Genomic DNA, 23,299 nt, shown 5'->3' on the forward strand with positions numbered 1-23,299 from the left:
CTCATCTAGGAGCTATCAAATTAGATTTATCTTACCTTGGGCTACATGTGTATTTGTCAGATGGACTGGGGTTGAAATACCTGACCCATCTCTATTAAAATCCTGATGTTGCAAATATCTTCTCTATAATGGGACAAAAAGAAAAACAGAGAATGTACAATAATAGTGGTTCATTTGTTCAGTCATCTGATGTGCTTCTCCATTGTTGCAGTTCCTGAGACTCAGCTTTATCCTGTATGTAAACTCTGATTTTAATGATAGTGGCCTGCTAGTAAAATGAGTAAATCCAATTCTGAAACCAGTGGCACTGGAACTATTGTTGGGAGAGAGGGTGTTAATCTGCACACATCCCCTGTAGGCCTGTGAGATCAGGTTGCCAGCTCTCCTGGACTGGACAGACTGGACTCCATTGCTGCAAATGGTGTCCGGTCCATCCAGTCTGGAAGAGTTGGCAACCATCATTACCCCAGGCTGGGGCTACAGCTGGGGGCAGCTGCAGAACCCTGGGATAGCAGCAGGACCCTGGAGCTGGCAGGACTGATTGAATGTAGAGCCCATGGCATGGCCAATGAGCAGTGGGACCCTGGGGCTGATAGAGACCATGAGGCTGGCAGGTGACAGGAATCCATAGGCTGGTGGAGCCTGTGGGGCTGGCAAGACCTCAGAGGGATGGCAAGGTACATGGGGCCAGTGGGTGGCCAGACCCAAGGGGCTCAGCAAAGCATGTAAGGCTGGCAGGACCCCCCTGGGGCTTGTCTGGAGGCTGGAACCTGGGGTTGCAGGAGCCAGCAGCAGGGCTAGCAGCAGGTGTGTTTCCTATGTCTGAAACTCTTTTGACTGACATAGTATATTCAAAGTACATGCAAATCTGGAAACTACCATTTGGGTTCCAAATTCGTTTGATTTCTAGACTTATTTTTATTTTCCTGGCAATATTATCTGCCAGTTTTTAAAAAGTAAATGAATCTGCCTTCATCATTTATACTGCTATCCTCACTGTCAGCTCAATTTGGTCCCCAAATGCTCCTGTCAACATGAGAAATGACAGACAGATGGAGCAGACGAGTTCAAAGGGTAGGCCAGATCCACAGCATAAGCCTTCCTTGCTCCCGTAGTGTGGGAACACTTCAGTGCTGCTCTACAGGAATTGAAGGTGTGGGTGGGAGGGTACAAAGCCAAGGCAACTTTCTGTTGCATCATTTCCTCTACCAGACCCATAAAGATTTCTGGGATAAATGAATATCGGCCCCTTCAGTACTAACTTACTCTGTATCCCCTATTTAGGGTTGCCAGGTGTCTGGTTTTGAACCGGACAGTCTAGTATTTGAGCTTTCTATTCGGGAAACAAATTGAGAAAATATAAATGTCCAGTATTTTCTAAATAAGATGTAATGTAGATTGTGATGTAGTGTCAAGTGTGTCTGGTATTTTTGTTGAAACCATCTGGCAACCCTACCCCTATTGCATGCTGATGCCTCATCCCAGGAGGAATTTTGGTAGAAGCAGCCAGTGGGGACATGGAGGCAGGCCATGAAACAGAAGAGAGACCTGGGTCTCCAGACAGGGAGATTACAGTAGCTTCTGGTCCATCTCCAAAGATTCATGTTTAGGAATATACATTCCCTATCAAATGTGGAAAACAGATATGTGGAAAACAACATCTCTGCCAAAGAAACATTTAAATGAAAACTCCACTAAACTGGATTTGAGAGTCAAGGTGGATGAGGTAATATCTTTATTGAACCAACTTCTATATATATAAGAAAAACAAAACACCCTGATCCAATAAAAGGTATTTCCTCTCCCACCATGTCTCTCTAATATCCTGGAACTAATGTGACTACAACTACATTCCATACAATCCAGACTTGGGCAGTTTCCAGTCCCTCTCACAGGAATAACTTAAGCAAGGCACAGTTTAACCCTCAGATTTTGTGGAGCAATAAACATTTACATGACCTGAGACTGACAACAAATTTCATATTTTTTTCAATTATAAGGGAAAGCTACTTTTTTTTAAACAAACATTCTTCTGTAGCACTTGAAACCCAAACTCTGTAATGTTGTGCTAGTGAATAATAATAAGAAAATGGAACTGAACTGACTAAAATGTGACCTGCCTGCTTTCACTGTCCATGCTGCTAAATATTAAAAGTAATCAAGGAACATTCCTAGTGAAAAAGAAGTTAGTTCATTTTTAGTTGCATAAGGGGTTGACTGTAATGTAGAAAAGGAATTTCTTTAGTTTTAAATACACAGCTTTTCACTGTGGTTCTTTATACAAAAATAAGGCAATTGCCAGGCCAAGTAAATGTATTCTGATTCCTTGTAGGTACGACTAGCTACCTTATTAATTTTACCCCCCAGTAGAGTGGCTAATGATGCTAGGATGCAGAATATTTGCCATCTTTCCACTTGAAAATTACTTTACTTCAGAAGTTGCCTGTTTACATATACTATACAGCAGTCTTTTAGACTGTTCCTATAGAATATAGCAGCACTGGTTCCAGGCTGAGACTTTTCATGGAGTAAAGAGTGCAGTAAGGTGAACACAGTTTGTTACAACTCTTTGGCAAGTACAATTATTTTTCTTCAGTGTTTTCATGTACCTCTATTCTCCAGTCTTTATTAACCTGTTTTCAGATGTTTGCTTGCTGCTACATAGGTAAAAATCGTTCTGAAACTATATCCCTTTAAGAAAATAGCTGCTTTCCTTTTTTACACTCAAACCACAAGGGGGCGCAAACACATCATATATGCAGGGTTGAAAAGAGTTTATATTTCAAAGCTGACCACCCATAGCAGATTAGTGGATTAATATTTTGCTCTAAAGGAGCTGGCCTTTACTGATGACAACAATTTATATCCAGCCCACGCTTTTACAGTTGTAAAAGTCATTGAGACTATAATCTTCACAATAGATGTCAGCCTATTCATGGTGTGTGCTGTAGAGCACCCCATAAGCACCAGTGATGAGGTAACTGTTCTTGCAAGACCCAGCTCAGGCTGTAATGGACCAGCAAAAGGGCTGCCCTTGTATTTTTTTTCAGCCACAAGACACCAAAATTATTGTATTAATCAGTACCTATTTTTCTGACAAGTGTGTTTGGTGTTATGTGAAAGCTTATCCTTGATCTCCCCTGCAACTAAAGCAGTGTGTCTATTTATGGACATGGCTTAAAGAACAGTAGATCTCATGTACCATATTAGAATTTTTGAAAAACAGCCAAAGTACAGAGGTCAAGTTTCCTGTACTAAAAGCAAATTAACAGGATACAAGACCACTACATGGTTTATGTATATCTGGTAGTAGCTGGTAAACTAGGTCACTGTACATATTTCACTAATTATTTTGCCCGAGCAACAAATTATGTAAACATATTTATAAACACTACAAAAAGCCAAATGGGTTCTACTCAAGGTCTTCAACTGCTCCACATTAAATTAGTGACAATTTTGCCATTGACTTCACTTCAGAGAGATTATAGTCAAGGCCTAGCTGCTACTTGAATGACAAAGAAAATATAGTATGAAATGTAGCAATAAGATCACTATGATCTCTTTATGAGCAATTAAGTGACAATGTAGGTGATGTGATTAGAAATATGTTTTGCAAATGTATCTATGGTATAATCTCAAGGGTTGACAAAAATGCTTTACATTATTTTTCTGTGGACAAAAACGAATGCTTTTGGCAGTTCAGTCTGATATGACATTGTCTGGACAAATGGAGCACCACTGTTATGCAATAAGGTGTATGCAAATAGCTTTTTCCTGTGTGCGCCTATGAAACTACCTATTTATGGAAAAGCTTACATGGGAGGATTTATCACCTCACAGAAACTAGGTAGTAATGCTTCCCCAACAAGAATCCATGTTTTTACCAACTTTCTAAATCGAGTTGGTAGCAATAAACAGAAGACCATTCTCTTCTGTTTCTAGGAATTTATTGATGAGGACTTAAATAGCTAGTTATAGAATAAAGATAGTTTCCTCCCCCCCCCCCCCCCCGGAAGTAAAACTAATGGAGGCCAACAAAGCAATGTGTAGGACAAAATAGCCTCAAAATGGAAAAAAAAAAAAGTGCCAAATTAGACCGCAGGTACTAAGACTGTATCTGTAGTCTTCTAAACACTTAAGTTATAGAACAGATATGATTCAATGGCATTTGATGTTAAATTTAGTGTCACATAATTAGAGATCACTGTCTGAAACATACTGCTGCTTTTTCAGCGACAGGTCTAAGAAAAGGCTGTTTTCTACCTAGAAATACTAGGGAATAAGGGATTGTTATACTTTCTGGATTCTCTTTTCCTCTGCAATCTTCACACCTGCTTGTCTCTAGCTTTGTCTGTTGGTGTACTTTATGAACATTCACCATTTTGAGTACTAGTATGATTTTTCACATTGATTAAACTAGAGTTACTAAAATACCACCAGTTGATTGGCAATACTAACCAGCTGAATTTCCCAGCTGGATTCCTAACACTGTAATCTACACACCCCTTATCTGTGGCTATTGTCCTCTGTTTACATATCCATGTTAAGGAATTCATCTGAATAGTTGTGTTCTTTCCCACCATGCTGGGAAAGTGTTTAATTCACAACACTGAAAAAATAATTTTAAAAGGAGGATGGAATCAGATCTGTGTCAACTTGAGAAGCATTGCTGAGATAAGTATTATTAGGAATATGATCCTACCGTCCTTACTGAAGTAATGATTTACATGGAAGGGATTTTGTTGTGGGCTTTTTGGGGGTGGGGGCAGAGGATGAAAAACAGTACTGCAAAATTTGGTCCTTACATGACAAATGTACACATTACCCTATAATGAAAGGATGTTTTTATTCTCCCACAGACTAGAAAAAAAATGGGTATAAATTCATTTAATTGGGAATTAGTTGGCAACCATGTCTGAGAAAATGGATCAGGGCTGTCCTGCAATAGAAATGTTTAAGAAATTGCCAGCAGATATAAGTCACTAAATATGAAAAAATAAGATTTCAATTTGATGCATGTCTTCTAGCTTCATTTAGCAATCTATGTAAACCAAATAATCAAAGATGGCATAGAAACCTCCCCCCCCCACTACCTAATGAGTCCATCTTTTAAATAACTCTTCAGTATGACATTGTAAAAATACAAGAGAAAAAGTCTACCATGGAAGTGAAAGAATTTATAAAATTACAAGTTTAATAGATAAATATAATAAATACTTTAGGCATCAGTTCTGGACAACTACATTTAAAGCAACTATGCTGGCAAGTCACACACAAAAAAGTTGCTTCATGGCAACTTTATTTTTGATAAATCACACTGACAGGCATATTACAATGTTTCTTATTAAGCTTTATGCCATAGTTATGTTTATATCCTGCTCTCCTGAGCTCGATATACATTGGTGCAATGTAATTTCTACTTTGGAATGTTTTCCCCGCACACCAACACAGTTTTACAGGTAGATGTTTTACTTACCAGGGGCAAGGGGAGTTCTGAAGAAAAATATTAGTAAATGACTTCTAGAAAAACTAAAGCATTTCTTAACTTTTTATTGACATTGGCAAATTAAAATAGAATAAATTAACAATATTTTCTCAAAAAAATGTTTTGTACAAAAATACTGTCAAAATTTCCTAAAAAGCTTTCAACACAGTAGTATCTTTTCATGTACTGAATAAACTATATTAGCACAGTGTCAAAAATGCTGAAGACAGAAACAAAATAAAAATCTGTGAAATGTTTGCCACTGACTAGTCAACATTCCATCCACACCATATTATTGTCTGTACATATGGGGGAGGGGGACTGGGTAGCAGACTTTAAGTAACAGTATTCTTTTCCTGATCTAGGAGGGATTGGCCCACATCTGTTAAGCTTCCAGTTTAGCATATTAAACAAAAATTAGTCTGCACTGCAATGCATAGTTAAAAACGAAGCAAGATGGCAGCATTTGTGCAGTAATATCTGCCCTTCAAAGTTCATGCAACCAACTAATGCAATCTTTCCCTGTTCACTCAGAATCTGATTGCAGTTCAAGTCATTGGAAATCATTGTTTACAAAATCCACAAGATTAAGCAATTTGCCAGGATTAATATCTAACAGCTGAGCACTGTCAAAATTATGGACATGTTACTATGAGGAAATTAAGAGAGGGGGGAGGGGAACATAAAAAGTCATTGATAGCCAGAAATTATTACTACAGGAAGGGAAGTGAGTGTCAAAGCTACAAATTAAAAAAAGTGGCAGCACTTATTTTAACACAATCCCAATTTATACAAGCTTATAGTTTACTCTGTTTTCCAGATTCTCAACCTTTCAAGGTACTGAAAAGCGAGATACTGTGTCTAAGGGAATGTTTTCATTCACACGGATAGAAAGTCCTTTGTTTGTTTTTAAAGAAGTCAGCAGCTCACTCTGCTGGGCTGTTGTTTGCAAACGAAGTCTGTCATGAAATCAAACTCGTTCTGTCCCAACCACAGCTCAGGAAGCTCCTTGATGCGGTCCAAACCCATTTCTATGACTAAGGACATGAGCACCTCCTCATCTATGAAGTCAGTGTCTATGACATTGGAAGGCAGCATTGCTGCAGGGACATGAGGAACCGAAGGAGGCATGCCGCTGCCGCCGCTGCTATGCTTTGGGTTGCAGTCTCTGAAATGCTGGCTCGTTCCGTTCATTGGATGATTTGCAGGGTGCAAGTCCGGCATGTAGTGGTTGTGAGGATAAGGATGGTGGCTAAAATACTGGTTGTTTAACTTCTGCAGCTGCATGCTGGCCGTCAAGGGGCCTCCTTGGCTCGCAACAGGGGGGGCCATGAACTGAGAATTGTTAAATCTTGCAGTGGGAGGCAAACTGCTGGAAGGATGCCCCCCATTCACGTTTCCCGGCCCCATGGCATGTCTGATCCCGCCATTTGCGTTCATATTTCCAGCTCCGTAATGTATATGATCGCCCATCAAGGCGCTGAAGGCATGTTGCTGCTGCTGGTGATGGTGATGGGGGCTCGGAAACTGACCCATCCCCATTCGGTGCGCAGGGTGGTGATGCAGCCCGCTGGTTCCATCGGGGAATCGCCCGTGGTTCATGGCCATCATGTGGTCTGCCATTTGCCACCTAGAAAGTTAACAGAGGGAAAGAGATTTTTTTCACATCCACAGGCATCGTCCGCTCCCTTGCGCACTGACGAGGGGAGGGGGGGCTTAAAAACTAGCTAAGCCCCCCGCCTGCCCTCCTCTCCCTCCAAGGAGCGTGCAGCCGCGCTCCTGCACACAAAGCTGCTGGGTTGGAAGAGAGCGAAGTCTGCAGTCCAATCCACAGTCCGTACTGCGACTCCCAGAGACGCACGCACCTTCCCATTGCCACTCCCGCACACCTAGCCACTCAGCCGCGCCGCCCCCCCTCCCTCCCCGCAACGTATTAACCAGCCTTCCCCTTCCAAGCAAGGGGCACCTTGCACCAGAGCCCCTGCTCCCTTGCAAAGAACAGCCGAAGGAACAAGCCCCCCCCCCCTCCCGCAGCAACTTTTGGAAATCAGTCCACAAGCCCCCCTCCACCCAGTCTTGTATTTTTGTATAACGCGCATGGGAGGCGGACACGGACTTTGTTCTTTCTTGCCCCAGTCACACCCCTGCCGCTGTACGCCGAAGTATTACACAAAAAACCCACCAACAATAAACCTTCCCCTCCATTACACTCACCTCTTTTTGTTGCTGCTCCAAAGGTGCTGCTGAAATCAGTCAGCAAAAATCGCCCAGCATAGAGAGGGCTTTTTCTTTCTTCTCTTGGCTACGGTGACGCGGGCCCGCTAATTATTAATTAGTAGTGGGATTGGGGCTGCAGACGCCAAAAGCTGCTTTCTCGCTCCTCTGCGAGGCTCATCCGCACTTGCCAACAATGAGCTGTGTTTCTCTTACCCAGCTTTGGCCACAGTTAATATAGGATTTCAGAAGGGAGGAGCAAAATCCTCACAGGCAACCAGAAGTAAAACCTGGAACCAGCGAGAGGGGGGCAGGGAGGGGGGAAAGAAAGAAGCGGGGGGGGGGGGGGGGGGGGAGAGAGAGCCAGGCGGATCTGGATGGAATCCAAAGAATCCTGTTCGTTCTGGTTGAGCGACACGTGTGTTTGCTGATCACTTATGCAGTGTCTTCAGATCAGCTAATGCTACGGAGCCATATCCCTGCTACGCTCTTCTTCTATCTCAAAGCGAGGGGCGGGGGGAGGGAATTACGAATATATTGCACCGAACTGGATGAGAGCAGCCTGACAGAGAAATCAGAGCCTGGAGCATAATGGACACTGGGGCGACCCCTGTTTAAGAATAATTTACCAGGCTGGAGTTTTGTCACAGAATAGGGGACTCAGCTCGCCCTTCCAATCAACCAGGCTGCTTTAACTGCCATTGATTGGTGGAGCAGGGGTTGTCTGGAGGGTATTTCTCCTCCCCCCCCCCATGCAATTCTGCAACATTGCTTCCCATTACAAGCGTTACACGGAGAGCAACTCGGCAGCGTTGCTGATGCCTTGTTCACAATCGCGCTGCTTCCTTGCTCCGGCTCCGAACACGTGAGAACGGGCGCTGCTTCTGCGAGCGTGTCTGGCATGCTACTTTTTTAAGGGGTAACTCCCTCCCCCACATCCTCTAGCTATTTCTTCCTCTCCCTGCCTCTATTCGGAGGGGGCTGTCGCACGTAGAAAGCGGAGCCTGCAGGTGGCAAGGGGATGTTTTGTCCTCCATGGCAGCAGCCGCAGATCCAATCCGCGCTTTCTGGGTCACCCTCGGCTGCTCCATGTACGTGTGCTTTTGCTAAGTTTGTGTTTACCTCTCTCGGTAGCTTTGGCATTCAAACGGAGGCGACTGTGCTCTGTAAACAAACCCAGCAAGACTCATTCCCGAGATCCACCTTTTTACACATACACGGGCGCTGCAGCTGCCCTTGATCCGGAAGATGGTGGGGGAGGGAAAGGGGTGGCTTGCAAAGTTGCCCAACCTCTCGCCTGGCTGGCTTTGTCTGATGATAATTTGGGGTTGATTTCGAGGGATCGCGTTTGCCGTGAACGAATACAAGAGCTAGAGGCCACGGCTTGTTGCTGAAAAAGAAAAAAAAAGACACAAACATGGTCATTGCTTTGTAAACACAGTAGTCCTGGAGGGAATATGCTGACTGACATCACACATCATCATAAACCTGCCCCTTAGCACAGAGCATCTCACATTCAGCCCTCCTTGGGACGGGTGGCAGGCAAACAGAACCCCCACTATCAGTAAACCAGGATTTTCAAAATGCATCTCTAGTTAAAATAGCCTCCAGATCTTCCCAGCTGCACTAAATTGTCACACAAGAGGGAGCGGGCAAGGGGAGGAGGGCTGCTAATGCTGCAGTGAAGTTGGATACTGTCCTATTTTAAATCTTATCTAGTACAACACTCTTAAGAAGGGACACTGCCCTGCTCACTGAGGACATGTCCACACGGAAGCGTTATTTCGAAAGAACCAAGTGAGCCCAAGTGAGTCTACCAAGTGAGTCTACACAGCAAGCCCACTATTTCGAAATAATTTCAAAATAACGGGCATCTTATTCCAAATTCTGTAGCCCTCATTTTACGAGGAATAATGCTTATTCTGAAATAGATATTTCGGAATAGGGTGGGTGTAGACAGGGCAGATGAATTATTTCAAAATAAATGGCCTCTAGGGTTTCCCATAGGTGACCTAGTGGCCACTCTGTCCACACTCAGCAGAGCTCTATAGTTCCCCATCCCCCGCAGCCCTTAAAGCAGAAGCCACAGGGGAAAGAGCTTGTGACCCAATGCGGACCCTCTCAGCCCTGTCCCACACAGTAGTAGCCATCACAGCCTTCCCTGCTGCTACAGCAGACTGCAGCATATCTTCAGAGCCCTCCATGTCTGCCAGCAGTGCTGCAGGCAACTCCCAAGCCCCTGCCTAGGGACGGAAGAGACAGGCCCTATCCCGGTCTGGTGCGGAGATCCTGGATCTCATTGAAATCTGTGGAGAGGAGGAAAACCTCTAGAATCTCTGCACCAGACGTACGAATTGCAAGATCTACAGCTGGATGGCCGACAGCCTGGGCCAGAGGGGTCACATGTGCACCCAACAGCAGGTGCACATGAAAGTCAAGGAGCTCAAGCAGGCCTATACAAAGGCCAGGGAATGCAGCTCCCATTCAGGGGTGGCACTCCAGACCTGCCCTTGCTTTGGCCACATCCTGGGAGGGGGGTCAGTCCCTTCGTTCCTCCCCCAGTTGTGGACTCTGGGCTGGAGATGCCCATTGTCACTCTCTTGGAGGGCAGCCCTAGGGCTGAGGAAGAGCAGGAGGTGGGGGAGAAGGAGCAGGAGCAGGCAGTGAAGGCACCATGCCCACCAGCAAGGATCTCAGCTAGTCCCTGGAGCCAGTACCAGCCTCCCAGGATGTCGCCCAGGTTTTGGATGAAGCCGGGGAAGGCTCATCAGGTGAGTTCCATAATTTTTCCTAGACACACACAGGGCAGGTGGCGGGTGGCGGGGGGCTGCATACTTCTCACTTGGCCTTCTTGGCCTGGCATCATGCAGCAGCCTGTGCACATGGGTGCACATGGAGCGCCTGCCCAGAGCAGACAGCCCCTCTGAGGTTGCCTCTGAAGACCCTTGTGCTCTTTCTTCTAGGGTTTCTGGAGAGGCCTTACTGCCAACTCTGTGATGAGATGCCCTCCCGCCACAAGCCACCACTAAGGGGGATGGGGTCAGGGATACACACACATACACATACATCGGTCCCGCACTCTCGGGGCAGCATCTACTCCTGGGCGTGGTGAGGAGGAGGACACCAAGCTTCTGCTAGGGGAGCCTGCTGGGAGGGAAAGGAAGTGGAGGGGACGCCAGTAGCACCTTCCTTGGCAAGTGGTGTCTGCCGCTCACATAAACCTTCCCCTACTACCCTCCCCCCCCCCTCTATCCGTCAGTGGGCAGAGATAGAAGTCCTCTCCCTGCAGGACACTGCCACTGCCAGACCCGTGTATGTGTGGCACAGAGAGAAGCCAGACTGCCCCATCACCCCTCTCTGGCCTGCAGGCTCCCAGGCTGTCTAGCACCTTCCCATGCCTGCTTGCCCTTGGGACGTGGGGGAAGCCAGGCTCCCCCCAGGGAATCTGTGCCCACTGTGGAAAGGGCCCACTGTGAAGGCCACAGATGGTCTTGCTCCAAGCACATCGCCTTCCTCTGACCTGAGACCTTTTGGTGTCAGCTCAGAGATGAGGGCTGGGCTTCAGGCCCCCTCTCTCCTGAACTGACTGCTCTTCTCTTTGTTCTTTGCAGCTGCGAGCGAGGTTCCTGCAACATCTCCCATGCCAGCCTCCCAATCCCATGGGAGCTGCTGCTGTAGACAAGCCCATGAGGATCTTGAGCAGGAACATGTTGCCTGCCTGCGTGGCCTCCAGCCCTCTGGAACAGCAGGACCAATGGTGGGAAGCAGACCAGGAGCTGTGCGGCAACATCTGGTGGGAGCTGGCCCAAGAGGCCCATAGCATGTGCATGGCATATATAGCTGCAGTGGACCACATGGTCTCTGCCATAGAGTGGTCCAGCAGCTGCCCCCCTGTTCCTGCTCCTGCTCGGACTTCTCTTCCTGTTCCTTTGGCATCTCCCGCTAGCATCCCTTGTGGTTGCCAAGGGCCCCGCAGAAGAGGAGGTGGGACCAACTGAGGCAGGCACCTCTCCCAGCCCCATCCCTGAGCCTCTCTCCCTCCTCCCCCTTCCACCCCTCTCGTCTACCCTCCCAGGTTCTTTCCCCATCCCTCCCCAGTTACATTTACCCCAAATAAAATACACCGTTTATTCTTTGAAAACAAAAGGTCTGGTTCATTTTATTGGAGAGGGAGAGAGGTGAGGACAGGGAGAAGGGAGGGGTGAAGGAGGAAAGGCACACTGGGGCACTACAGAGGCTTCTTGTAGGGAGGCCCAGGGGAGAGTCTCATGGGTGTCCTTGGCTGAAACCCTTCCTCAGTGCCTCTCGGATGCGCACAGCTCCCCCCCCGCCCCCGATGGGCCTGCTGAATGGCAGCCATGTGTGGCTGCTGAAAGGACCTGGTGAGCTGCTCAGCCTCTGCCCCCCAATGTGGCAGGAACATCTCCCCCTCATTCTAATATATATTGTGAAGGACATAGCACGCTGACACCACTTGGGGGATGTTCGCCGAGGTCCAGCCAGGTGAGGAGGCAATGGAACCTCCCTTTCAGGAGACCTCCATCACCATGCTGAAACCATTCCTTCATCAGCCATGGGAGCAGGTGATAGGCTGCATCTCCCACAATGCACATTGGCATATTCACGTCCCTGATCTTGATGATATGGTTGGGAAAAAAAAGTGCCAACCTGCATAAGGCTGGAGTTCCTAAGATGCGGGTATTGCGTGCCCTCCCCAACCACCTGACATTAATGTCTGTGAAGCAGCCACAGTAGTCCACAATGGCCTGCAGGACCATAGAAAATATCCCTTGCAGTTAATGTAGTTGGATGCCTAGTGGTCAGCAGCCTGGATGGGGATGTGGGTACCATCAATGTCCCCCCCGCAGCTGGGGAAGCCCATGGTGGCAGAGCTAGGCACAATGGGGTCCACAACGCCCAGGAGAATGAGCTGGTGCAGCAAGATGGTGTTGATGTCTCGCAGCACCTGTAGAAGGAGACAAACTGGGAATTACTGGGTTTCCAGGGCCCTTGGGAGCTCCCTCAGCCCAGTCCTACCTTCCCCCACCCACCAGGACCAACTCCCAGCTTGTCCCATCTGCCCGGCAGGGCTTTATGAAGGCGGGAAAGAAAAACCTCCTGGGGAGGGGGCTTCCACCCACCCTTCCCTAGGGAACCCCATTCTAGCAGTTTACCACCCTTCCAATAACATAGTAAGAGAGTCAGACCTGTATGACCATGATCACCACGGCCGATCTCCCCGTACTGAACTGGTTCCCGATGGAGCGGTAGCTGTCTGGCGTGGTGAGCTTCCACAGTGTGATGGTGACCCAATTCTGGAGAGGGATGGCGGGTCTCATGTGGCTGTCCCATTGCCTGAGGGCAGGGGCGAGCCATTCACACAGTTCCAGGAAGGTGTTCTTCTGCATGTGGAAATTCTGGAGTCACTGCAGGTCATCCCACCGCTCCATGATGATATGGTCCCACCAGTCAGAACTGATGTCCGGTTGCCAGAAGCGACAGTGTAGAGTGTGCAGGGAAGGGCAGGAGGGGCTGTGCTGCATGAGCAGCACGTGCAGAGTGGTGAAGGGGTGCCCCGCAATGAGCTGCAGGTCCAAATTCTGCAGTGCCACAAGGGCAGTCTGCAAAAACTGTACCAAGAGGCGCATCATGAGGTGCAGGAGCTGGCAACTGCTTGGAGGCAAGTATGGTTCCATGGCTGGAGTGCTGTGGTCTCCGCAAGGACAACCAGATCAGGCAGTAAAATGGCTTTGCTCTCCCTCAAAAAGGTAGGTAAAAGAAAAACACCTGAGACGTGGCTATGGGGGAATGGGGGTCCCTTTAAGCACAAGCCTCAGCTAGCCTCAGGCAGCAGCTCCAGGAAGTGACTGCTATCCTGATGCCCTGCGCAGAGTGCTTCCGGGGGGGGGCTTTAAATGTTTTTGAGACTCCAGTAACTGCGGAAGGGGCAGTCTGACTGGTAGACCTCTTTTAGAGCAGCTTGACTAGCTGGGGCCTAACTTGCCCACCCTGTCCACAACCTATTTAAAAGGCCAAATAAAGGTGATGCCTTCCTATGTAATTGCTCTGATGGGTAACATGAACAGTGCTTTCTGAAAGCAAAGAGGGTTCACAATTCAGATGCAACGGGAGCAGATGATGTGCGGAGGGGAGCAGTCCTGCACACAGCAGACAGGATCCAAGCACAGAGCTGATAACTGAACAAAAGGAAGGGAGAGGCAGACCACTTAACAAAAAAAACCCAGCAACCTAAAAACAGTGTAGTGCGACAAGGATGGTAATTCCTTGGGGGAAGGGATGGCAGGAAGCATTCAAAGATGGGAGCAAGAACATCTCCACAATAGCATTGCTAAGTGACCTCATCCTCTGGCTGCAATTTCTACAGGAATTGAATGGAGTCCACCATGATGCAATACCTGGCCTGATGGAGAGGATAATTAGGTGCTCTCTGGCGCATTTGACGTTCTTTGGAGATTATGATTTAGCCATGGTCTCTGATATGGGCCATGGCTTGAATGATAAGAAGAGGGACAATCACCATCCTGGGAATTTCCCCCTTAATGGTAGTGGTAGTTTAGTGGGCAGAAGAATTAGTGTTGAGGCTACACTGCTGCCATTTGACAATTTAGGCAGTTGTGGACAGTATGTGCAATGCCCAACACATATCAATTAGTGTTAATACTGCTTTGGAAGCCCTTTCTTATTTACAGTTTTACAGGTTCTGGAAGCTGGCACCAACAGTAAAGATGCCAAAGCAGATTGTGGAGGACTGGCATATGACAGCAAGAAAGATGATTAGACATATCACCCAATACACTATGGGCCCGAGAGGCACGTTCAGACACTTACATCTTATATGCAGAAGTTAGAGCAGTGATTCCCAACCTTTTTCCCATGGAGGAACCCCTAAAATAATTTTTCATATCCCGAAGAACCCCTACCTAGGAAAACATTTGCTTGGCCAGAAAAAGTTGACGGTGAGAAGCGCAATTCAATTACTGCTAAATTATTGTCAAGAAAATGTATTTGTAAAGAGCTGCTATATATCTATATCTATATATATCTATATCAGCTTACATTGTACGAAAAAAATTGGAGCATTTTTCCTGTCTTTTTTTGTATTATCTCATCTTTTTTTTTCCAATATCAAAATATCAAATAAAAATAAAGTTTACTTAAACATCAAAATAAAGTTCACATCCAAAGTCAATATAAAGTTTACTTTCAGTGTGACACTTGGGTTTGTTTCTTTTTGCACAAATGTTGAATTCTTGGCCGAATTTTTGACAAACACACTCTGAGTTCTTCCTAGATAGACAGCAGACGATTTCTTTCTTTGCTTTTAATGTTTGTAAGACATGAGAAAGCTTGTTCACAGAGGTAAGTAGTTGAAAACCGGAGTAAGATGTTCGCGGTATTTCAAAATTTTTATTTATTTATTCCACGATTTCTCGCGGAGCCCCTGACAATGGTCTACAGAACCCCAGGGTTCCACAACCTGAGTTAGAGCCTGAGGGTGTTTTCTTCATCAGGGGCTGCAAAGCAACTTAGTTTGTGGTTCACCACAGAGCTATATATAATTCTATAGTAATTTGGAAAAAAAAACAAAACCCAACAACCAGGAAGATAAAGTAGAGGATGAGTAATGGGGAGTACTGGGTACAAAGCATGAATCCATCATCACAGAGGTACAAGGGTATTAAGAGTTTCATCAGCTTCCCGGTGCCAGTGTGAAGCATAGTTATGGCAGCATATACACATTGGTGTTCTTCAAGGTATTTTGCATAACTGAGCTGGCGCTGCCATCAGCTAATGAGAAAGCAGGGCACTGCATATGCAGGGAAGGTATGCAATGGGACCAGGAGTGGCCAGAGGCCGGCTGCAGCAGCTGGTGCCCTAGGTGGGTTGGCGCAATCGGCACCCCTGCCTGCACGGCCGTCAATGGCCGTGATGTCATCATCGGGCGCCTGGGCGAGCGGCGCCCTAGGCAGCTGCCTAGCTTTCCTAGGCTCACGGGCCACCCCTGAATGGGACTCAAAGTATGGCAGAGAAGTTCTACAGCTGACGCAGCTGCAACAAGTTGTTTGTACCTGTGTTTGGAAGAGGAATAGAGAAATCTTTGTATGTGCTAGCACCGGAGTATGACGATGACCTCCCCCACCCCCCACATGCTTGGGAGTTAAGAGTTTGAAGCAGAAGGCCATACTGGAGGTGGGATTCTCTGTGCTAGTCCTCTCATCCCTTCCAGGTTAGAACAGCAGCAATAGCACAGCAGAATGGAAAACAAAAGAGAAGAATCCAAGCTGGTGCTATTAATGTTATGTACACCTGAAGAGCTCTGTGTAGCATTCACCCTTGTCTCTTTCATCATTAGAAGCTGGCAGAATGAAAGATATTACCTCACCCACTGTGTGCCGCCTCATATCCTGGGACCAACAACAACATTCAGCTTTAGAAATACAATGATAGGAAGACATCTGGGTATTTTGATCACTGGGACAGTGAATTTCAATGGGTTTTGGGCATCTAGCGCTGTTTGGCTCCTTCCAAAAGCCAAACTCTACTCATTTGTGACTGTGCCAATGCAACCTCCTCTCCCCACCCCCCACCCCTGCTCTGAGGACATTTGTTGGCATTCTATCACACATTGTACCAAGCAGTGGGCAAAGACTAGTACAGGAAGACAATAGTTAGGGTTGTCTGAGGATTCTGCCACTTTTACTTGTTTTGGTAGAAGGAGAATGCAGTAGACACAGGTGATGCCAACACTGCAGAATTGGTTATAAACCTCAGCACCAGATTCCCTGATTATTCATCTGGAAAAAAATGGCTTTGGCAAATTTTCTAGTGTGGACAGAGCTAAAATCAGATGGATAGAGTGCAATGCCAGGCACAAGCCACTTATAATCACTGTTGCGCCTTCCACTGGTTCTATAGACAAGCCAGGTGTTCCCCAGAGCCTACCATATGTTTTCCTATTTAGAACATCCTCTCACCATAGTCAAGCTAGCTACTTAGTGAGTCTATGAACCCTGGCACATAACCAGTCAACCCAGGTGTGGGAGAGCTGCCCCAATGGGAATCCCCTCCCGTAGCAGCATAGCACTAAAAGATTAATAGACTGATGACAAGCATCTGCAAGAGGCAGAATCTATAGTGGGTAAGCCGCAATAAATTAGTATGGGAGAAAGGAAAGCTACAGAGAGAGTTTTCTGCACAGGTCAGATTGTTTTTCTCTGCTTGGCTTCATAAGCAGTTAATGCCCTCTGGTGACAGATGGTCATGAGACCAGAGTAAAGTGATAGTGGGGAACTAACAACACACTAACAATACGCTGCCACTAGTGAGCAGTGACCCCGTACCTAAGTTACCGTTACATGGCAGGAACCATAGGCTTGTTCAGTGAAGGGATGTTCTGGACTGAGGGACATGTTCCAGAATTTGATAAATTGGGTAGTCTCACCAGCACTTCCTTTCATGCCTTCTTTCTGTTTGTATAGATGACTCAAGTTAGTAAATATACTAGGGCTGTTAATTCAAAAAATTAACCGTGATCAAAACATTAATTGTGATTATCACACGGTTACACAATAGAATATCAATAGAAATTTATTAAATATTTGGATGTTTTTCTACATTGTTAAATATATTGGTTTCTATTACAACACAGAATACAAAGTATACAGTGCTCACTTTATTATTTTTCTTACAAGTATTTGGACTATAATATAATAATACAAATAGTATTTTTTTCAATTTACTTCCTACAAGTACAGTAGTGCAATCTCTTTATCATGAAAGTGCAACTTAAAGTGTAGATTTTTGTTGTTGTTACATAACTACTCTCAGAAACAAAACAATGCAAAACTTCAGATCCTACAAGTCCACTCAGGCTTTCTTTTTGTTCAGTCAGGTAGTAAGACAAATAAGTTTGTTTACATTTACAAGAGATAATGCTGCTCTCTTCTTATTTACAATGTTACCTGAAAGTGAGAACAGGCATTCAAATGGCATTTTTGTAGCCAGCATTGCAAAGTATTTATGTGCCAGATATGCTAAACATTTGTATGTGTCTGTCCCTTCATACTTTGGCCACTATTCCAGAGGACATGTTTCTTTGCTGATGATACTCATTAAAAATAATGCATTAATTAAATTTGTGAATGAGCTTCTTTGGGGAGATTTCTATGTCTCCTGTTCTGTTTTACCAACATTCTTCCATATATTTCATGCTTTCACTATCAGGTGACATTGTAAATAAGAAGAGGGCAGCATTATCTCCTGCAAATAGTAACCAAACCTGTTAGTCTGAGCAACTGACTGAACAAGAAGTAGGATAGAATGGACTTTAGGTTCTGAAGTTTTACAGTGCTTTAATTTTGAATACAGTTATTTTTGTATATAATTCTACATTTGTAAATTCAACTTCTACGATAAAGAGATTGCATTACAGTACTTGAATTAGGTGAATTGAAAAAACCTCACATTTATTTTGTTTTATTGTGCAAATAATTGTAATTCAAATTAATAGAAAGTGAGCACTCTGTGCATTGTATTGTTTTGTATTTGAAATCAATATATTTGAAAATGTAGAAAACTTTAAAAAATATTTAAATAAATGGTATTATATTATTGTTTAACAGTGTGATTAACTGCACACTTAATTTCAATTATTATTTAATCATGATAAATTTTTTAATCATCTGACAGCCCGGTTTATGGGGTGTGTGTATATAGATAGATAGATAGATAGATAGATAGATAGATAGATAGATAGATAGTGGCATTATCCTTTACAACATAAACCTATGTTGTCTCCTTAAGAGGACCCAGGAATAAAGAGTGATTGCTAGGAACCATTTTTTTTTGTGCTGAGTCCCCCTCCCTGTACACTTACTTCATAGCTGAGGTAATGTAGTTAACGTTTTTGTTTTATAAGTGTAATTCTATCTCAAGACAGTTTGTTTAAAATGTAACATTGAAAATAAGACTATTTAGAACAAAGTTATTTTCTCAGGAGGTTCAAGACGATACAATAATAAAAATAATAATTTATTAAATTTCACTCTGGATTGTCACAACTAATCACAGCCTGAACATCTTTAGTTCGGATATGTCTACACTACAGCGTTATTTTGAAATATCTAAGTTAATTCGAAATAAGTTATTTTGAAATAACGCATCTACACACAAAATGCATTTCGAAATAGCGTTTTGGTATTTCAAAATAGCGCGTCCACACTGAGTGGACGCTGAATCACATTTAAGACCGGCCAGAATCAGGTCCGGCAGGGCATCAAATCAGGAGTTACTTTGTATGGCTGCTGCCTGAGGCTATTTGAGGCCTGTGCTTAAAAGGACACCCCCCATCCCTTGGACAGCCGGTTCTCAGCTTTCCCTGCTTGCTTGCCTACCTCAATGAGGGACAGCAAAGCATTTTGTCTCTGTGTGCTCTGGTGACCACAGCACTCTGCTCACTCTGAACACACCACAGCAGTCTGCAACATGGAGCCAGAGCTGCCCCTGGGCACTCTGCTGCTTCTCTTGGATGTGTTGCTGTGAGCCTGGCTGTACTTTCTGCAGGCTGCCATCTGGAAGGTCCATCGGGGGGCTGTCAGTAACCAGGAGGCCCTGTGGGAGAGCTTCCACCCTGAGGAGCACTAAGAGCCTCTCTGGTCTGCCCCACTGGGGGCTTGTGCCTCATTCCTCTCTCACGTCCTTCCACTTACCCCTCCCTAACCCCCCTTCCTGATGTCAAATAAAATACACGTATTTTTATGAACACAAACTCTCTTTATTTAACAAAACGGGGGGGGGGGGGGAATGAAACTCTGGTGAGACTGGGGAAAGGAGGTGGGAGATGGGAGGAAAGAGGTTGGGAGAGGAGAGGGGGAAACCTGGGAGGAGGGAGCTGGAAGAGGGAAGCAAGGGGAAGAAGGGGGAGGGAAAGCTCAGGACTCAGGGTTGTGGGTCTTGCCGGACCAACTTGATTTTCATGCGTCGTGCTCCCGGGTTCGCATGTGGCCTTTGGTGGCCAGGCTAGCAACTATCCTGCCATAGACAGCTATGTTCCTCCATCTAGTGTGGAGATCATGGACATTGGGGACATCCCCCCCAAACCTGAATAAGGTCCATGATCTCCACCCTGGACCAGGAAGGCACCCACCTTCTCTGGGCCCTGGCAGGCTCCTGGGAGCTGGCAGACTGCTCCTGGGGAGCAGTGGAGGGCTGGCTGCCAGTGGCTTGCTGGCTCATGTTTTGGGGTCACTGGGTCAGGGGCAGTGACTGCTGGCTCTGGGCTGGCAGGCTTGGAGCCGGCACAGGCACTGTGGCCAGAGTCTACCCCTTTAAGGGCTCCAGGGAGGGGGAGAGGGAGAGATGTGTTCTTGGTTTAGGCTGGAGTGGCCACCAGGGCATCCTGGGAAGGCTGGAGGCCCCCTATTTCGAAATAAGTGTCTACACAGCACTTATTTCGAAATAGCTATTTCGAATTTGCCATTATTCCTCTTGGTCTGAGGTTTACCAAATTCGAAATAAGCACTCTGCTATTTCAAATTAATTTCAAAATAGCGGTTTGGCTGTGTAGACACTAGTAAAGTTATTTTGAAATAAGGGCTGTTATTTTGAAATAACTTTGCTGTGTAGACATACCCTTCTTCGCTGGATCTTTTGGATATTGTTAAATGGGATTTTTTTTGGGCTGATAGGAGATTGATAATGGCTTCTGAAGTAAGCTCAATGTTACTGGTCTCATATTGAGCTCAGATTAGTTGTGATGAAAAGTTCTCACCAACTGATAACTCAGTGGCCTGCCTCCATGAAATAAATTGAAGGTCTCTGTCCTGTTTTTAGTAGTTAAGTGTCCATATTAAAGAAATGAGACAAATGGTATAAAATGCCATCTAGCCTTGTTGGAAGTCTCAACCACAAATACGAAAGACTGAATAGTCAAAAAGAATGAACCACTGTCTAACATCATGTTGACAAAGGAAAGAAAAATAGGGGAGCAAACCACATTGCTACTTAGGGGGAATCTCGATAGGTGGGCTGTTCCAAACTCAGGTTGTCTGACTGTGTACCTGGAACCTTCAATGGGGAGTCTCCATAAGCAGACTGAAGCTCTGATGAGATATGGGAAGTTTACATTGTATTTGTCCATATTGCCTCTTCTGTGAATAAACAGAGGACTCTGGCTTCCAGATATATAAATCTAGTACCTTTCATGAACACAGTTCAAATATGTATGAATTAATCAAACATTTTACAATGAAAAGTCACACATTGCCATATGTTTAGATGATTTACAAAGGTTATATGGAGTAGAAATAACAACAGATTTAATCTTGTCTAGAGAGAATTCTCCTGTGTCTTTTTAAAACAATTTAAACTCTTGTTAAATGTTATAAATTCCTATATTCATAGATGGCTAGCTACGGTTTCTAGAGAAAATAGTAGTCAAATAAAAATGATAGTTTCAATACTGATTTTCACTGTAGGTTAATATATTGAGAGTTTGTTTTTAATAAATTAAATCTATTTCCTTTACTACCTCAGAATGAAAATGCTAAGATTCTCCTGAACAGAGACTGTCAGTTATGTTGAAATGTACCAGCCTCTTGTAGTTTTGTTATGTGAACATCATTCAGCAGGAGATAGACTAAGGCAAAGGAGCCATAAGTAAAACTGAGTTTAAATACAATTTTAACCTAGATCTCCAGGATAGTTTCAGAGTCTCCCAATTTCAGCCATTATCTCACACGCTTTATTTGGTGCATAAACACCTGTAGGATGGAATCCATATTTAAAACTGTAGTTGGTATCTTGATTTCACAGATACACAGAATTTTGAGACCAGATGAGACCATTGTGATAATCCAGTCTGACCTGTATAACACAGGCCAAAGGACCTCATTTAATACTTTATGTATCAAGAGCACAGCTTCAAGAGCTTTAGCATATCTTTTAGAAAGAGATCCTGTCTTGATTTAAAAGCTTCAGGTGACAGAGAATCCACCACATCCCTCAATAAATTGTTCCAAAGGTTAATTACCCACACTGTTAAAAACCTAGTGTGAGTTTGTCTAGCTTCAGCTTCTAACCATTGAATCTCCTATGTCTTTTTCTGCTAGATTAAAGCGTTATCTGCTATCAGATTTTTTCTTTTCTTCCATGAAGGTACTTGTAACCACGATAAAAATCACCTCCCAATCATCTCTTAGATAAGCTAAATAGATTAAGCTTCCAAGTCTCTTACTACAAAGTAGGTTTTCCATTCCTCATAGAATATCTGTCTCCCTAGTTTTGGCTCACGAGCTATAGGTTGCTGACTCCTGATCTTGACCATCCTTGATAGGTGTTTGTAATCTTTCTTGTATAACTTTTCTGAATCCTTTGCAATTTTCAACTTCCTTCTTGAAGTGTGGCCACCAGATCTCGAAACAGTTTTCCAGTGAAGATCTCCACACAGCTTTACTTCTAAAGCGCATCTACACTATACTCTTAAATTGACCTAGGTTAGGTTGACTTTCAGGCACTAATTACTGCAGTAGCTGATGTTCACATTACTCTCCTTTTACTAATGGCGCGCATCCTAACTTGGGACTTGGTTCTCACTTAAAACTCAGGCCCCTTTATTCCACTTTTGTTGCTTCATCTGTTAAAATGTACTATCATGGACTTGAAATACACAGAAATCCATCAAAGCTAGATGACAAATTAGAAAAAAAGCTGGAGGTGTTCTTCCAACTTCCACACAGAAAATAAGCCCTTTTCCTGTGATTTGTACAATGAAACTCTACACATAACAGATTGCACAGATTTTAAAAGTATGACTGTGCATCTCTCTGAGCAACACTGGGCTCCTTGAGACTAATTGCCCCTTCATGGGCCTTGACTATGTCCATAGGTTCTACTAGGCTCCTAGGGCTTGGGTCCTCCTTGATTGAGGGGGAAAATAAGTGGTGAAATCTCTAATGCCAGCTATTTGTGGCACCAAAATGAGATCTTTCTCATAGTACATTTTCAGATCTGTGATCCTGCCTGTCCTTTCTTATATGGGAAATGAAATAGTTAACAAAATTATCACCGTCATCTCAATTAGCACCCATCAAATGCACGAGGCAGTCCATATCTCTCAGAGCTATTGTGGCAGGCTCTTTGCAGGCATCTCCACATTGGGCTCTTTCCATTCACATATCTGAGGTTTTCTTCACAACTACAATAAGTAATGACTTATTGTTGAAAAATGAAAGCTTAGATTCTGGAGAACAAGATAACAGCTGGAAAGAGGTACTTGAACACCATGATACCACATACTGGCTGGATCTAAGCCCTGGTAAAGATGACCTTATAAAAGATAATCCTATAGAGTCTACAAATTTTTATATTCTATAAGTGCATTCAGATGTCCTGGGGGAATATTTGTGAAATCTTCTTTGGTACAGGAAAATAAAGAATTCCTTTTAATAATGTCCTAGAAGTTGAAGATGGGAAGAAATATTCATTCAACATATTAATTGGTAGCTGACTAGTAATTTATTTGATGCAGACCACTGTCATTATTCACTGGATAAGTTGTTAGCACTGTAATGTTCTAAACAA

At 44.6% G+C, this 23,299-nt stretch overlaps 1 protein-coding gene across 1 annotated transcript; it reads right to left on the reverse strand.

Moving 5' to 3' along the window:
- Positions 1–5,535: 5,535 nt before the first annotated feature.
- CITED2 (Cbp/p300 interacting transactivator with ED-rich tail 2) lies at positions 5,536–7,927 on the reverse strand. Its single transcript, XM_006112703.5, has 2 exons — positions 7,700–7,927; positions 5,536–7,115 (listed from the first exon to the last, which is right to left on the reverse strand). The coding sequence occupies exon 2, from the start codon at positions 7,106–7,108 to the stop codon at positions 6,404–6,406; it is 705 nt and encodes a 234-aa protein (XP_006112765.2). The 5' UTR covers positions 7,109–7,115; positions 7,700–7,927; the 3' UTR covers positions 5,536–6,403.
- Positions 7,928–23,299: the final 15,372 nt, after the last annotated feature.

Source organism: Pelodiscus sinensis, chromosome 3 (genome assembly GCF_052426305.1).
Source record: "Pelodiscus sinensis isolate ZL-2025 chromosome 3, ASM5242630v1, whole genome shotgun sequence".
Lineage (NCBI taxonomy): Eukaryota > Metazoa > Chordata > Testudines > Trionychidae > Pelodiscus > Pelodiscus sinensis.

Excerpts from the sequence above, each read along its gene's own strand:
- CITED2 (XM_006112703.5), bottom strand. The coding sequence starts at position 7,108 with ATGGCAGACCACATGATGGCCATGAACCACGGGCGATTCCCCGATGGA.